Consider the following 18,286-nt stretch of genomic DNA (forward strand, 5'->3'; position numbering starts at 1 on the left):
TGGTAAAAAAAAAAAAATTAGGATTTAAGACCATGTGGTCTATTAGGATTTAGGCCCAAAATTATAAATTCCATCTAGTCTTTGTTAATTATTAGTACATGAGTCTCACATGTGAGACTAAAAAGATAAAATTAGCCTCACATATAAGCTTCACGTGCTAACAATTAACGGAGAGTTCCGTTTTAGCCTAATGTGTGTGGCTAACGGAGAGTTGACAAATTTTTTAATTTTGGAACTAAATACTAAGAGATTCCACCATAGGGTTTTAAATCATAGTTTTTTTAAATCACAGAAGCTATCTTGTAACTGCTCTATCACTACATAGACTAATAATCCAATTGAACAAAAAAAAAAAAAAAAAAAAATACACACACACACACACACACACACACATATATATATATATATATAGAGAAACACAACTAAGCAGAGATGTCATCCTCCAGCAATATACAAGAATAAAAACAATATCCATCTAAATATAACGTAATAAAAAAAATATGGGTTGTAATACACCACACGGTAAGTAACTAATGGTGGGGAGCGAAATTGCATCCTCGGTCCCTCCCCTCGGATCCGTCCCTTCCAACTTTCCCTGACTTCCCCCCCTTGCAAAATTTTCCCGGCAAATATGATTGACGAGAAAAACCCATCACAAACCCAAAAACCCATGCTAGAATTTCCCACTACACTTTCTCACTAACCAAACACTCCAAATCCCCACACAACCCCCACCATCTTCCTCAAAACCCTAAAAAAACCCACCCATCCATTTCTTCGATTCTCCGCCTTACAAACATATCTGCGTCGGACGCCATGACCTGATTGGAGCACAGCAGTCTCTGTAAATACAGTGAAATCTAGGAGGAGAGGATATGGGGGCTTCGCTCTCGAACCTGACGGAGGGGGCGAACGGGTCGGATCATGGACCGGGTCTTGGTGACATACCGGAGAGCTGTGTGGCCTGCGTCTTCATGTACCTGACTCCGCCTGAGATTTGCAATCTTGCGAGGCTCAACAGGGCGTTTCGCGGTGCGGCGTCGTCTGATTCGGTTTGGGAATCCAAGTTGCCCCCAAATTACCATGATCTACTCGATTTGGTGCCTCCTCAGAGGTACCAAAACCTCTCTAAAAAGGACATCTTTGCTATGCTCTCCCGCCCTATACCCTTCGACGATGGCAATAAGGTCTACCTTTTGTTTTTTGATTGGGAATTAGGGTTTTGGGTTGATTGTCTTGGGGTAATTTTTCCATTTAGGGTTTTGGGTTTGGTGATATCTGAATTTGTTCATTTTTTTGGATGTGTTTGGTATGTTTTGCAGGTAGTGTGGATAGACAGGGTCACAGGGAGGGTTTGCATGTCGGTTTCTGCCAAGGGGATGGCGATAACTGGGATCGAAGATAGGCGATACTGGAACTGGATTCCTACTGAAGAATCTAGGTTAGCTAATTATCTATCATCTACTAGTTCGTGCTTTTGATATACGTAGTTTTTTCCTTTCTTTGTTTGGGAGTACTTTTTAGGCTTTGCAAATTTAATTGAGCTTATGCTAATTCAGTAAAGTTTTTTTTGTTTAGTGATAATTAAGTAGTTATATTAACCAAATAAGAGGAGAAATCAGAAATTTTTAAGGAACTGATATTCGTGCTTGAAAGATGTTTATACCTTTTGTTTCATCAGGACACTTACTTGTCTTTTAGGTTCTTTTTTCATTCTTTAATAACTTGTTAGAAAATTTGGCGAGGAGGGATTGAGGCATCTATTTGTAAATGGTTGGCAACTAGGTGATGTCCTAGTCGCACAAAATTTAATCTGAATAGACAGTGATAGCATCCATCTCAAATGACTGAACACATGGTGAACATCAGTTGAGTGCTAAACAGAATTTTGGCTCACATGAGTATGGTCTTGTAGGTTTTCCTACTAACATCGTATTCTATGCCAGTTGCATGCTAATTTGTCTCCCACATGTTATGAAATGGTACTACATTTATCAAGGAGGTGAAGAAAATTTTATGCATATGGGAAGGGAAGATATGGTAGTATCTTATGGTACTGTGGACGCTTTTCTTATGTGAGGGCAGATCACTCACAGGTTAAGATTAGGCTTCAATAGGTGCAATCCATTCTGTAATTAGTGCATGTGCTAATTTTGTGGACTGGAGTCTGGTGAACTATGTCATTATCGGGTTTGACATATATTTGATGCAAATGTTGAGGATGCATGAAAGAATAAAAGTTTTATCTTTATAGAAGTCTGTATTGTTGGTTAATTCTCTTTGTTGTTGTAGCAAAATATATCCTTGCTTGGTTGTTTTATACTTGAACATGCTTCTCTATATTATCTTTTTTGTGACTGGCTTGGTGCTGTTAGTTAATTGGTCATCTGATATAATTACATAGTGCATGGCATGTCAGGTTGAATACTATGGTCCACCTCTCTATCATTGTAGTTCTGTACATTGTGAGGGTTACTCAACGTCATTATTCTAATTACTACACTGGGGGTCTAAGATGTCTTTCTAGCTTTGAATTCTCAAAGTCGAATGAATTTATGCCTAAAACCTGCACTGTTTATCCTTTAGAAAAATACATGTATAAAAAGTCAGATAAGCAGGTGATGCCATTTTTTTCATGTTGTTCTGTATTCAACACGTTCTGTAACTGATTTTATCGTGCCCAACTGCTAAGGAGTTATTGTATTTTTTTGTGGGGTATATGTTTCATTTCATGGTTTTTGTAGCGAATTTCTGATTTGCATACATTTGTACATCACTGAACCCAAAATAAATTCCTATCTTTGTTTTCAGCTGGTTGGAGAACCTAATTTCAAGACCTGTATGTTATAATCTTTATTTTCTCAAAAATGAAACTGTTTATCTTTATGAAAATGACTGGCTATAGTTTCAATCGAGGAGAGAACAAATGCAATTGTTAAGTTGCAGTTGGAAATTAAGTTGCAGTTGGAAATTAAGTTTTGTTGTCAACTAATGTACAATATTTCCTATAATTGCTAGTGTTGATGCACAAAATCGGTGAAGACTTGGAACAACGTAAAGTGTCAAGTTTGTGACCTTCGCTCGGTTGCTCCGGTCACTTTGTGATGATGATGTGTAAAGACGTAGAGATAGGGAAGCAAACACAAGATGTACGTGGTTTGCCCTAAGTCTGGCTACGTCCATGGAGTAGAAGAGTTCTCTTTAATAGTGAAGGGTTTACACAAATACATAGGTTTAAGCATAATTATCATTAGTGGGTTCTAATGACTAGTTTAAGTATAATAATGACATTAGGGATTAATTGTAGGAGAATGGTCTCCTTTTATAGTTGAGGAGAGTCTTTAGCTTTTGTCCGCGGCCAATGTGGGACTCGATGAGCTTTATTTTGATGTTGACATGTGTCGCGTTGTGATTGACCTTCTGGTTGGAGGGAAACTCTTGTGCTTCGGCATGGGTGCCTCAGCATGAACCCCTCAATGAGTCCTTGAAGGTATGCCGTTGACTGGTGCTCGGTAGTTTCAAGATTGGTCAAGTATGGTACAAATAGCTAGTAACTGAGTTCTGCTTTACTAGAAACACACTTGCCTCTCGCTACCTTACTTAATATTAGATATAATGTGTATGTTCTAATATATAGTTCACTGGATAGTGCACTACCAAACAAGGAATGTAATCTAGGTAAAACTGGAGGTATAAAAGTTCAGAGCCTAAAAGTCTAAACTACAAAACATCAATGAAATTTTAGTTGGACTTGACAGAATTGTTCTAAGTCAGGGTCTTCAAGAAATCAAGGTTAATCATGGCAGTAGAATGTTCCGCTTATTCACTCAAATTCCATCTTATCTATGTATAATAATGTTTACAAAGGGTCTACACTCTATACGGACAATTAGAAACTCCTCAAGGTTGGTGGAGAATCTTGGTTGGCCTATGTCAAACTGAAAAGGGTGAACCACTTTGTCACCATGGAATGCACTAAGTAATTAGTGCGTTTCTTTCTGCAGTGGTTTGTTTCTCCTTGACTAGTTTCTTGTGTGGAATCAGAATTGCCAATGTAGTTCTCACATGTCATTCGTCAGTAGTCATTGCTAAAGGTCATTTCTGATTTTCAACGCCCCACTCGATCAGAGAGTTTAGCTTATGCTTTTCTGTGACTGGGGCTGCCACCTTTGATCTCATTACATCGACTAACTATTGTGTTTTAATACTTTTACAGCAATGTATGTTCATAAATCTCTTTTGGGTCAGTTATCATAATTAAAACATTGATTGCAAGTTGTGCCAGCTTGCTGTCAATTCATTATTTCTTCATTTTTTCTCAGCATTAGGATGTATTATATTTTATAGATGTTGATGATCTGCATGCGCTGTTCTTTATTTGCAGGTTTCAGGTCGTGGCGTATTTACAGCAAATATGGTGGTTTGAAGTAGATGGGGTGGTGAAGTTCCCGTTTCCTGCTGATATCTACACTTTGTCTTTCAGGCTTCACATTGGAAGATTCTCAAAAAGATTGGGACGACGTGTCTGCAATTTTGAGCACACCCACGGTTGGGATTTAAAGCCTGTGCGATATGAGTTGTCGACTTCAGATGGACAGCAAGCATCGTATGAATGCTGCTTGGATGAAATTGAACATGAGGATGCATATGGAAACCATAAGCGCGGATGCTGGGTTGAGTACAAGGTTGGTGAATTTACTGTCACCGATACAGATCCAGTAACAGAAGTTAAGTTTTCCATGAAACAGATAGATTGCACACATTCGAAAGGTGGGCTATGCGTGGATTCTGTGTCTATCGTGCCCAGTGATTTGAAAGAACGTAGAAGAGGGGTCTACAAGTAAGCCGAGCCCTAAAACAGGGAAGTTGATCATTCGCAACAGTGATCCCACAAGATTGAAGCTGGGATTTGTAATACAGCTTATACTTTGAAAAAGGCGTAAGGTGTTTTGGAGGATGTCAACTTATTTGGTTTTTGCAGTAGGTGTGTCCTCTATGGTTTCTGTAACTTGAGTTCATGTATTTGATCCAAGTTTGGTTCCATTATATACCTTTGCAGATTAGATTAAGTAAATACACTTGGGTGTGTTTGTCGGTTGCTCACTGTAAAGCATTTTGTAACCTAGATATATATGTGATGTCTAATAACACTGTTTGCATTGGTTTCATAGATCATGCTAGATTCTTGGAAAATCATTTTGTTTTTTGTTTTGGGTTAAAACCTGTTGGCCGTGTTAAACCTGCTGTCCATTAGCGCAGACCATCCGTGCAGACCATGATTTGCCGCTAAGAAAAGGCGAGCACACGCGTAGAACCGAGTCTTTAGGACCGGTGTTATTCGATACACTTTTTTTATTTTTTTTTGTCAGAGACATGAAGCGTTCAGAAGGGGGTCTGCGCGCCTTAGAGGGGGAAAGAGAAAGAGCTGGTGAAGAAGGCGATTGTAGGGTGAGAGGAGGCGATTTCAGGTGGATTGAAGCTCCAACTAGAAGACACCACAGTTGAAACACCTCGCCATCTCGATCAATATGTGGGAATTTTCATAAAGGTCAGTTTTGATTGGAGTTCATGAAGGTCGTTCCTCCACAACCTTTGAATCTCGATTCTGGTGCTGAGGGTGAGTTCATTCATATCCCACTACTATGACACCTTCTGGGAAGACACCGCGCTTAGACCGTTGTTGCCGTCGCTCGTCTTTGTCGTTGCAGCCGCTATCCAGATGTGGAGCGTGGCGGTTCATATCGCTCGACTGATTCAATCATTTGGTTGAAGTTTTGCAGCCTCTACCTTTCTGTTCCCTTTGAGATTAAGATCCAAGTTTGTTGTTCTGAAAATCTTTTTCGGGTGCGTTTGTAAGATGCTTTCTATTTTGGAAAATTTTATTCCAAAGTGGTTACAACTGGATATCGTAAAAGTCCTCGAGTTCAATTTTGGATATATACAGGTAAAACTTGTACTGGGTTCTGATAAGTTGTTGCATTTGTATACCTTTGAAGCAGCAAGTTATTGAATACGATTTCAATGGTGGATAAGTTAGAAATAGAAGAAAGTGAGGATGTAGATGTAGGAGATAGATTTAGTGCAGGGAGGCTGAATTTGTGGTTCCAAATATAGACGATGAGTTGAAACTCAAATTGAATGTGAAGTTTGATTTGTTGGATTAATGGTACATTTTTTTAACAATAATTATGCACTAGCATCTGGTTTTCGGGTTCATGAACATAATAATAAAAATGACAGTGATGGTGATTATTTGGTATGAAGGATTTTGTTTGTTGCAAACAAGGCAAAAACAAGGTGGATGCTAATCCCAAACCAAATCGGAAAGGTAAGCTGGGCGATAGTAGAAGTGACTTGCAATCTAAAAGTTGCGCTGTTGAAGCCAATTGGTCGTGATAAGTTTGTCGCATTAGTTTTCAGTGACGAACACAACCAGCCTTATGACAAATGCCGTGCAGATCTCATCGTCAAGTTAAACAAGGTAAAGAAGGCGATGATTGAACAATGTATGCATGCAAATATTTCCATAAGTAAACAAGTGAGTTTATTGGAGGTGAAAAGTGGAGGAATCAGAAATATTGGATGCACCCCTAAGGATATGTATAATTCCGAACAACAATTGTGAGCTCATCTAAGCAGGCATGATGCAAAAATGCTCTTAAGCATTTTGAGGATGAGAAAGAGAAAAGCAAGTTAGAGATTGACGAAGCCGGAATAATTGGCAATTTCTTTTGGGTGATGCTAAGTACGTGGTTATGGCTATTTTTGGTGATATGATTATGTTTGATACTACGTTCAAACTCAATGTGTACGGGATAATATTTGCTCCTACATTAAGAGTGAATAACCATGGCCGAACCACGGTATTGGGTTCCTAAAAAATGAAAAGACCAAGAGCTTTGACAGGTTTAGTTTGAAGAATTCCTTAGAGCTATGTTGGTGAGCCGCTGAAAGTGATAGCTATGGAACAAGATGGTGCTACAGAAAAGGTGATTGGCAGTAAACCTTTCATCGGTGCTGCATATGGTATATTATTAACGAATTCAAGGAAAAATGTTGGGTTGAGCGCATTTTCAAGAATTTGCATGATATCGAAACAAGAAAGATTTTGAGGTGAGGTGGAAGACGTTGGTATAAGAACATAAACTTTGGCTTGAAGACATTTATGGATTGCGTGCCAATTGGGTTCCCACATTTTGTAAGCACGTTTTTTCTGCTAGAATGTCCAGCAGTCAAGGTACGGAGAGTGCTCATTCCTTTTTCAAGCGGTATGTGCATGTAATACCCCATATTTAAAAAAAAAAATGGTTATATATATATATATATATGGGTGTACGTTGGGTAATTATTTTTGCGTAATGATTTTATTAGATTTATTTTATGCAAGAACCTACTTTCGTATGTAAAATAGTTTCAATGTAAAATCATTTTTGCTATAAATTATTTCAAAAACTAGCTAGTAGTATTTCATGTTCATATGTAATTAGAGATATTTTTAGTTTGAGTTGGAGAAGGGGATTATGATGAGTTTGGCTTTACTTTTCTCACAAAGGCCAAGTGGTGTTTGACAACCATTAGAGAATAAAGAGGAGGAGTTAGTCATTACTCTAGATAGGTTGAGGTGGAAGTTGGAAATTAATAGAAGTTAATGATTAGGGTGAAGAGGTGGAAGTCTACTTAAGGGTGAATTGGCAATATTTTGTGGTTTTAGAGGATGTTTCACAAGGCTAAGAGGAATCTTAATCATTTGGCTACAATATTCTCTATTCAATTTTGTTCCAAATCTTCCAATGAGGTGAGAACGGGTGAGATTCATATTTCTTAGAGTTTGGACATGGCCTTTGATGCAAGGAGCATCTTGCATGATATTCATTTGTTCATAATTAGCTAGACACTTGTTGCTTACCACTTGAACACTTATCATTCTTAATCATTAGGACAACACTTGTTGCCTTGGTATTGGAACACATTTTTTGTCTAATGATTGAAGCACACTTGATTTCTTTCTATTGACACACTTGGGAGATATTTTGGAGATGAAGATGTCATGCAATCTTTATAAAGGAAGAGCAAAGAACCAACGGAGGACATGGAGAAAAAGAGAGAGGAAGAAGAAGGAAAAAAAAAAAAGGAAGAAAGAACCACTCCAAAAAGAAAGTCATTCTCCCTTTCATATTACCTCCTTATTTTTCTTTTACATGTTCTTAGGGCTTTAAGCCGTCTTTCATTGTATTTGTAAGTCCCTCATATATATAGTGAAATACAATGAAAGAAAACCCTAGTGGATGTAGTCGATTTGGCGAACCACTTAAATCTTGTGTTGTTTATGCATTTACATTTGGAGATCATTGCCATAAGAAGCACTTCCACCAAACTATCAAAAATCTCTATTTATTTCCCTTGAGAATGATGTACAAGAAGTGTGAGATAAATCCCAGAAAAATACATGAGACCTTACCCGACAAATCTCCACCAAACTCACTGTCATTTTCATCTATCAAAAGAAAGATATCCAAAAAAACTAGAAATTCGTCCAGCCTATTTAACAGACCAGATGACCATCATCCATAGATTATATCATAGTACTTTCTTCATGAGAGTTGTTTGTCTGTCTCTCTACCATGATATATCCAAATTTCAGGAAAATCCAACCGTGCGATTGTCCAGTATGTTTAAAATACCAACTTAGTCTCTAATCCAGTAGAAAACTGGACACCCATGTTATGAGCACCAAAACCCCATTTTTTAGAGCTCCGATCAAAACACTTCCTTCACAAAAGTTGTTCCTTATCATCTCATATATAACATATCCAAAAACCATAATATTCCAATCTATGTGATGACTTGTACCCCAATTCGAATAGCTGATATTTGGTTGAGCTAGCCTTCTCTGCCAACCTCTTTGCATGGTCAACATCTCCAGTTTCTTTCTTGCCCTTTCATGAAAGTTTTTCTACAATCCAACTTATTACATATGTAGAATTTCACCTATATTAAAGAAGAGGAAGGGGAAGTGGTGAAGGAAGAAAGAGAACAAGAGGGAGGAAATGAAATTGAAACAATAATAATAATAATAAAAAAAACGAGGAAATGGTAACATATTGCTTATCATTTACATTAAAGAGTATTATTTTGTTAATATTATAATTATATTACTCTTGTTACTAATCAATATTGAAGCTTGCATGCTTGTTAGATAAAATGTGAGTATTGATATCTATGTGCACATGACATATACATATGCATTGCAAAGCAAGAAAAAAAGTTGTGTTGTGTCTAGTACTCACTTGTGTAAAGTGTTTGAGTTGTGAGAATATTTAAGGGCTGAAGTTTGCCTTGAATATAAAAATAATGAACCTTGTATATGTCAGGCATAGGGTGCAGGGCTTGAGTATACAAACTGGTTGATTATAAAAATAATGAATCTTGTATATGTTAAGCATCGGGGGAAGGGCTTGAATGTACAATTGGACGTCGGGGGAAGTGCCTATATGACACAGTGGAAACTGATAGTTTAATTACAAAAATTGGGGTTAAGGGATGAACGGGAGTTAACTCATATTCTAAGATATTCAGAGCCAAGTGGTATAAGCATGGTATGGGAGGTGAAGGCTTGGGTGCCTTAGGTATGTGTTGACTGGTATTAGAAGGGAGTGAGTACATTCATGCATCGCATTGCATACATTTGCAAGAGCTACTCATTTCAATTTAGTTGGTACTTTTGTTATGAATTAATTTTGTATACTAATATTTTATTTCCGCTGTGTACTCAATAAATTATATGTAGTAAACTCAAGCTTTTATTCTGAAAAATTTGTTATACAGTGTAATCGTTGTAATTTAATTTAATTTTGCACCATATCTTGGTTATAGAATTTATTTCTATTGTTAAGATATGGCTCACACCCTATCTCATGAATAATCTTTATTTGCGGGTTGGGGCGTGACAGTGCATTCGAAGCACTCTTTGAATTTATCATTTTTTTAATCTAGCACTTGGATGACACCATCAGAAAGAGGTGGTTGGTTGCCATAATGACGAAAACTTAACCCTTCGTATTTAGCTTCGCACCCCATTGGGAGCTCAAATGACCATATTTTACACTCAGTTTATGTTTGAAAGGTTTCAAATGGAGAAATTGGAGAGTGTTACATGTTTCTTAAGGGATAAGTTAACGGGTGGCAATGAAGAAGTGTATGAAGTACTTGACAAGGCTGCAGGGGTGACAAGATGAAGAGGTTGGTGATCGATACAGTATCAGATTGTGCTAAATGCAGCTATAGAAGAGCTGGATTTTAGGGGAGTTTTTTGTCGAAACATATTGGTCTATTTGAGATTGAAACAAATAACGTTTCTACCTTAACAGTACATACTAAAAGGGTGACTTCAAACTGCCAAGTCCGATATTGTTTTGGCCAGTGAATGCAAAGAAATCCCTAAAGAAGCCAACAATTCTACTGTGTAAAAAAAAAAGCTATGTTTTCAAGAAAAGCTTCAGGTCTGATTGACAAAGTGTGATGTCGGAGGATGTGATAGGAGCATATTTATGCGACTTAGTTGGCTTGTTTTCTTGCATTTACATAGTTAGTTTCCATTTATTATAGTGTTTTAAGCTATTTTCGTGTGTTTGTAGGTTTAAATGGCAAAGTTGGCAAGAAAGTGCAATTTGGAGCTATTTAGAGCAGTTTTGGGCTTGGAATGGATAGCATATGCATGGAGCAAGGTGGATGGATGCAAATTTGAAGTTCAAGAAGGGCTAGGAATGTGCTTAACATCTGGAAGAATTAAATCAAAGACTTGGAAGATAAGGAATCAGCCATGAAGAAGGAAGCATTATCCAAATAGCCTTATCTTATCCAAACCTTATCTAACCTTATCTTATCTTATCCTATCCTAATCTTTTGCTACCTTAATTCTTGCTACAAGGAGGACATCCAAATGACATTAGGACACCTAAACATCAGGTTTCTAGAAGCCAAAGCCTTATCCCTAAGTTTATGCCGCAACAACCCTTCTAGAAGCTCTAGAATCTGTCGCAGGTTGCATCCTTGTTGGAGTGGGTTGTGTAATCCTTTTTCTACATGAATTTGTATCATATTAATCCCTCTCCAATCATGACAATTTCGTGCCTTCCCTTCACCGTATAAATACATGATGCCAAAACACTTATAAACACTACCCTTTACCACAATTTCACACCACACCATCCACCACACCTCAAGAGCCTAAATTCAGAAAATCCCCATTGTGCCGTAGCAAGGAAGGAAGGAGGAGCCACTTGGAGTGTTTCTAGGTGTATTCTATCTTTGTTTTCAATGTTTAAGTTTAATTATCCTTGTCTTGCGAACATGAGGAGCTAAACTTGTTTTAGCTAGAGGAGACTTTGAAACCATGATTATATTTGCAATATGAATTGATTGCTTTCAGTTGTGGTTTCATAAATCGTGAATACAATTTACTTAACTGCTTGATTAAGAACTTATTCTTGTGTGTTGATTAAGAGGGCCCGCTTAGTTTGCATGCATAAATTTGATGCTAGAATACAAGGGAGTTTCACCTAATCGTTATGAACTTATATTCATAAGTAGTGGAGGTTGCTAGTCACAATCGTGTTAAGTAAATTCTTGGTAGGAGTATCATGTTGTTCATAGTTACGAATGCCTTGTCAATGCTTATGATTTTCGCAAAGCTTAATGATCTTTGATTGTATCTCTATTATGTTGTTCATGTAGGGAACTATTGAAGAATAATTTGGTTGCCGATGCGTATTCCATCCAATTCAATGACTTAAGGAAAATCTGAGGGTTAATTAGTGCTGTTCACGGTTCATCTGGGGTGTTGAGGTTCATGGTTTATTGGAAAAGTAACTGGAAATCAATTTGTATGCAAGTGTGTCATGTGTGGAGAAGGACCCTCTAGCTAGCCATTCACCCATATTTCACCCAATTTCGTCCAAATTGTTTAGAGTCTTTAATTTACTTGTCTTTACCTTAATTTCATCCAAAATCCAATCCCCCTTTAGTTTGTTGTGTCAAATTAGTTAGAATCTGTTTTAGTTTGCTTCTTTTAGTGTTTTGAGTCTTACTAGTCTAAAATTCATCCAAATAACTTCTTAGAGTCCATTTCGAGTCAATTTAACTTAGTTTGTGTGTTTTGAGTCTATTTAGCTTGTTTTGAGTATTCATTTATCCATTTAATTTAATATATGTAAAATTAAAAAAAAATTAAAAACTCTAAATTTTCAATCTCTCCATCAAACTCAAAGTCTCAAACGTCTGTCCCTGCTCATCTCTCCCTCCATTTAATTTAATAAAGGATGAATACTTTTGTGTGTGAACACTCATGCGATTCATTATTTTAAAATTACATCATAAAGTTTGATTGACAACAAAACCATAGCAAGAAGATTATGTACCCATGACGTGACCACATCGTGCAAGCAGATCCCATTTTGATATCAATATACACATTTTTTTTTTTGGGAGCAGCATGCACATTTCCCATGCAGTTGCTCCATAAAGTCACGTAAATTAAGGGACACATTGCACCTAAGCACAAAGCCACATAATTAATTAACCTCTTCTGAAAGCATTAGTGTTCGAAAGTATTTAGTTTTGGAATATTTTTGAGCTTTGAATCATTCAGTATTCAAGATAATAACTACTTCTTGTTTTTAGAAAATTTACTTTGTAATCATATGGATTATAATTAAAGACTTGCTTGGGTGTATCAGAAAAATATCGTTCGTAAACTATTATTTCAATTATTGGAATTGTATGAGGGCTTAAATAATTAAAATAAGGAAATGCATGCTAAAATGTATTTATAACGGTGTTTAATTGTTAGAAAACGAAAATTATGACAAATTGTTATTTTGTAATTTTCAAGTTGTTAAAAAAACACATGTGACGGGTGAAAAATAGGTAAATGGGTAAAAAAAGGATAAATGAGTTCAAAAACGGGTAAACGGTTATGGTAAAAAAGGTACACGGTTATGAGTATGGTTAACCGTTTATAAACGGTTATGGGTATATGTATAACCGTTTATAAACCCAACGGGTAAACAGTTATGCGGGTATGAACATAAATAGTTATGGTTAAATAACCGCGGTTACCAGTCCGCCATAACCGTTGCCCATCCCTATCGGGGAGGGTGGTGGTTATGAGGTTCTTAAAGTTTTATCTTTTTTCTTACATTTCATTTTTTTTATGTTAAAATAAGCTTTAAGTTCAGCTGTATAATAATTGTACATGTGTTAAATTTTGGGTGGAGGTTATGTATGTGGTAATACTGTATTACCGCCTTTCTTTAATAATTTAGTAAAAGTATCATTGCCGGATCTTTTTTTTGGGAATTCCGTGATCGTGATCATGCATCGTACATTATGCGATTAGAAATTATTTTGAAATTTAAAATTTAAAATTAAATATAAAATAGTACTTAACAAAAATTGATCGCACGATGTACGATAAATGATTACGATCACCGGATATCCAAGAAAAGCATCCGGTGAGGATCATTTTCCAATAATTTAGAGTAATATGCTAGGGAGACTAAATTTGTAGACTAAATTTTGAAAATAAAATGACATGTAAGTTTATGATTGATTTATTACCTAAACGTTGATAGACGTGCTCATTTATATTGGTGACACATCATTTAGTTTGCTAATTTAGTCTCTTTAGCATTACTCAATAATTTTAGTTTGCTAATTTAGTCACTTTAGCATTACTCAATAATTTATCCTAATTGTGCAGGTGAAGGGGGTTGTGTATATGATTGATTGGTTTTTAAGTAAAGTGATTTTATACAAGGACAAATTTGTCAATAAAAGTATTATTTCAAAGTGGGTGACAAGATAAGATATTGGGATAAGCTTAATGACACTTATTTTTTATTGGTTACACATTTACAAATTGGATAAGTTGATTTGCTTAGTATTACGAGTTAACCCTTTTTTTTTCCTTTTTTTTTTTTCCGAACACAGATAACCCTGGTGTTCTATGGATATCCCTTGAATCCGCCATTGCTGCTGCTGGGAATATGTGGGACCGCAGCATTCATCAGCATGTGGATGCACAACGTGGCAACTGCGGTGATGATGATGCCCTTAGCCACCAGCATTCTCCGGCGGTTTCCGACGGGTCCCGACCAGTCCATGGTTGTGAGCAACTTTTGCAAAGTCGTGATTCTGGGTGTGTTGTACTCCATAACCATAGGAGGGATGAGCACTCTGATGGGGACCGATGTCAATCTCATATTGGTTGGAATGTGGAAGACCTATTTCCCGCAAGCAGCTCCGATCACCTTCAGCACCTGGTTCTGTTTCGCCTTCCCTTCGGCATTGTTGATGTTCTTGGCTTTGTGGGGTTTGCTTTGCTGCTGGTATTGCTCAAGGAGTTCAGGCCAGGCTCTCTCTGTTTATTTAGACAAAGCCCATTTGAAGGAGGAGCTCGAATTGCTAGGTAGGATCTCTCAAACTTAGAGCAACTTACATGCAATCAGCATCGAATTGTGGTGTATCCTAAATCAATCACGCATTGTCGTGTGTGAATTTTTTGACGACTAAAACTGCTTCTAAATAAATTAGGCAAAAAAAGTTCAAATGTGTCTTTGAGGGAGTATGACTTTTAATAAAAAATCAACTTGTTTATAATGAAAATACTGATATTAAAACGTTGATGAGAAAAAGTGTTTCTTACAAAAGCAATTTCGAAAGAACCACTCTTTTTTATAGCAATTGTTGTGGATGCCCCAAATGCCATAATAAAATAGTTAACACTTGGTATCACCATACTGGTCATGTTCTTTTTTTCTTTTGGCCCAATGTTCAGTATCCAATCTTAGGCACTAGAGAACACCTTCTGTGTAATTGTATTTCCAAATCAACTTACAATTGTTGATGCGGCAACCGGCAGGTCCAATGGCTTTTGCTGAGAAGATGGTACTGGCTTTGTTTTCGGTGCGTCCCCAAGTACTTAGTTTCGCATAGTTTTTGAGTATGGATGTGTCCTCCAGTTATTATGACTAGCATTTTCTGCAGATGCTGATTGTTTTGTGGATGACAAGAAGCATAACGGAGGATATTCCGGGCTGGACAGTCCTCTTCAACGGGCATGCCGGAGATGGAACTGTCAGTGTGTGTGTTGACATTTCTTCTTATGTGTTCTAACTTTAAACACGAAATAGCCTTATAAACAGACCTTTCGTTGGATCAAATTTTCAAGTGTGACTTGAAATGTTTGTAGGTTATGATTGCAACTTTTTTGTTCACAATTCCAAGCAAAAAGCAAAAGGGTGAGAAGTTGATGGACTGGGAAAAATGCAAGAAGCTACCCTGGAATATCATATTGTTACTAGGTGCTGGTTTAGCCATAACTGACGGAGTTTGATCCAGTGGCCTTGCTAATATATTATCGGAAACCCTAGATTTTTTGGGGGCAGTCCCATATGTTGCCATTGCACCTGCTGTGTGTCTCATAAGTAGTTCCATCACTGAGTTGATCATATCAAACAACGCAACAACCACGCTTATTATTCCTCTCCTAATTCAAATTGCCAAACGTATGCATGTGCATCCTCTCCTTCTGATGTTTCCGGGTGGCATTGGGGCACAATTTGCTTTCTTGCTTCCTACGGCAACTCTTTCAAATACCGTAGGATTCGCCACTGGCCACATTGAGATCCAAGATATGATCAAGATTGGCTTGCCATTGAAGATTGTTGGGATTGCTGTGTTGTCCCTTTTGATGCCCACTCTTGGTAACATTCCTTTTCTCTTCATTATTTAGCTCACTTAAATTTTGATCAATTTTCATCTTCACTAGTTCTACTTGATGTTGTAGTTCATAAGTAACTATTGAGTTTTGGCTATTGCAGGAGCTTATGTATTTAGGACAAGTGAACCAGTTCAGTGACTTGAAAGTTCAATAATGTTATGATGTCTCACAAAATCTCAAGGCATAACAAAAAGCAGAACATATTTTGTTAGCGATAGTCCTATGATTCCATTCATCTGTGAATTTTTTTTTTTTTAATTCATGGTATATATTCTATTTCATAGTTTTGGATGATGTTGGATTGAAAAGCTTTTCTATAGAACTTATAGTTATTTAAAGTGTTTTATCCATTCTTACATTTACTCTCATAAACTATAGCTGATTTGTTAATCTCTTACCAAAATACGCAAATTATTTTGTAAATTTGTTCTTATTCTAGTAGGAACAACAAATGCAGAAGGGGAACACATATACAATCAGTGTTATTCTAGACAAAACCTTTATTCTCACAACATTGGGTACGATTGTTATAAGTTTCAGTTCATTGTTCCTAAATTGAAACAATTTACTATTAGCACAAACTTTTTTATATTTTAAACATGATATTTCATGCATTTTCTAATCCTGTAGCAACGGGCGGGTAGTACTTTCTAGTATCTTCTATACATCAAATACATTTCCTTGGCTCCATTTTATGACGTCCATTTCTTCATTTCTTTGACTCCAAGATATCCATCATCAGCTACTCCCTTGTTTCCTCATAGGTACCAATGTACTCGCCGGCAATTGTCCTCAAAATACCTATGCATTCCTTTACTTGCATCGTGGCTGGACCAGCAAGAGACCCTAGCATGTGCCGATCGACCTAACATCCTCTAACGATGCCAACTAGTCGATGGTTGGTCTGATGATATCACAAGAGGATGTCAGGAAGGGACATGCTAGGCTCTCTTGTTCGCTTTCGCACGGTGCAAGTAAGTTCAAGGAATGCAAAGGTTCGGTGGCGACTACTTTGGTACCTATGAGAAAACGAGGGGGGAGCTGATGATGATAACTTTCAGATTGACGAAAAATTCACAAATTCAACGCAACGGGTCAAACTTTGTAAAGTTTTAGCTATGAACCGAATAATGGGCCTCCAAATTTGTAGTGCAACGGGCCTGATTAAATTCGTGTGTTGGGCGTCCGAAAGTAAAGCCCCATCTTTTCTAACCTAAATAAATTTTTTCACACAAATATCATCTGAACTATTCCGGGGGTGTGCATTTACTATCAAACAAATTTTTTTCTGAGAAGCTGCAACCAATACTTCCTTTTGAGTGCTATTTTACTTTCTTATTTGCTAGCACATTATCTCTGGCAATCCAAAACCCATAAAACCACTTTCACATGATCATAAATATATGCAGTTGACTTACCACCAAAAACTAAAGACGAATAATTGATCAGCATATAAATGTTTCTCAAATACTGTCTCTCTCAAAGTGCGAAAGAACAGACAACAATAGTCTTCGTCCGACTGATGAGAATATGAACATCTGAACCTACTAGGGACTGCATACTAGAAAACAGAGAAGGAAGCTTCCCTAGTCACTCTCATTTTCAAGCTTTTTGTGTTACTCGACCTTTCCCTCGCGGTGAATGAACAGATGAATCGAAAGATATACTCACGCGTGGAGATCATGGCTAGAGGAAATGAAAGTGAGGCTGAAACTTGAAAGAAGAGAAATGAAAGAATTAAGTAGTTATTGTTGAAAATAAATTTCACATTGATGGGAGGAGGGACTTTGCATAGACTTTTATGGTAGAATCTTAACTTTTCATGATATTAGAGCAGGTTGTCCCACGTGTGAAGCCTAACGGCCACACGCGTTTCATGTCATCCTGTTTGTGTTTGTTCATGTGTTTGGTTTGAAATTTACCACACATGAGGGGGGCGTGTTGAGAATGAATCCCATATTGAAGGGATGAGGGACCTTGCATATGAGCTTATAAGTAAGTTGGTCTATTCATCATATTGCCAATTAATTTTATGATGTAACTCCAACTTTCTTCAGTTATTCCAAAATAAAATCAAATGTACATGGCCTCACATGAAGGATTGATGCCCTACTTATACACATTTTGACATTATTTCCTGATCTCGTGTGAGATACTTGGAGAAGAATCATCAATGCCTTGCCCAATACGTGTTTTATGTCATTTTCACCAACAAATTACGTATCACTAAGTGATATGAGTTTTGATGGTCTTATTTTCAATCCCACACGTTATCTTTTGAAATTGAGGGCAGCTAGAATAATTGATCATGTGACTTTGAACATGTAACAAGATTTGGCAAAACCAAACTTGGGGCCATGACAATAATTATACCCCTACCATTTTTAAGAAAACTAAAGGAAAAGAAGGAAAAAGGCCAAAAGAAGAGGAGGACCACACATATAATTATACCCCTACCTTAGTGATTGTGTTTGATTGGGCATTATTGCTCTTATAATGGCAATT

The 18,286-nt window shown here is 37.0% G+C and overlaps 1 protein-coding gene and 1 pseudogene across 1 annotated transcript; both read left to right on the forward strand.

Moving 5' to 3' along the window:
- The first annotated feature begins 563 nt into the window (after positions 1 to 563).
- On the forward strand, positions 564 to 5,168 carry LOC125467961 (F-box protein PP2-A15-like). Its single transcript, XM_048567588.1, has 3 exons — positions 564 to 1,187; positions 1,323 to 1,441; positions 4,385 to 5,168. The coding sequence occupies exons 1-3, from the start codon at positions 876 to 878 to the stop codon at positions 4,842 to 4,844; spliced, it is 891 nt and encodes a 296-aa protein (XP_048423545.1). The 5' UTR covers positions 564 to 875; the 3' UTR covers positions 4,845 to 5,168.
- Positions 5,169 to 13,795: 8,627 nt separating this feature from the next.
- On the forward strand, positions 13,796 to 16,019 carry LOC103927667 (annotated as a pseudogene).
- The last annotated feature ends 2,267 nt before the right edge of the window (positions 16,020 to 18,286 follow it).

Source organism: the organism of the source record quoted next, unplaced genomic scaffold (assembly GCF_019419815.1).
Source record: "Pyrus x bretschneideri cultivar Hongxiangsu unplaced genomic scaffold, Pyrus_bretschneideri_v1 Contig45, whole genome shotgun sequence".
NCBI classification, from domain to species: domain Eukaryota; kingdom Viridiplantae; phylum Streptophyta; class Magnoliopsida; order Rosales; family Rosaceae; genus Pyrus; species Pyrus x bretschneideri.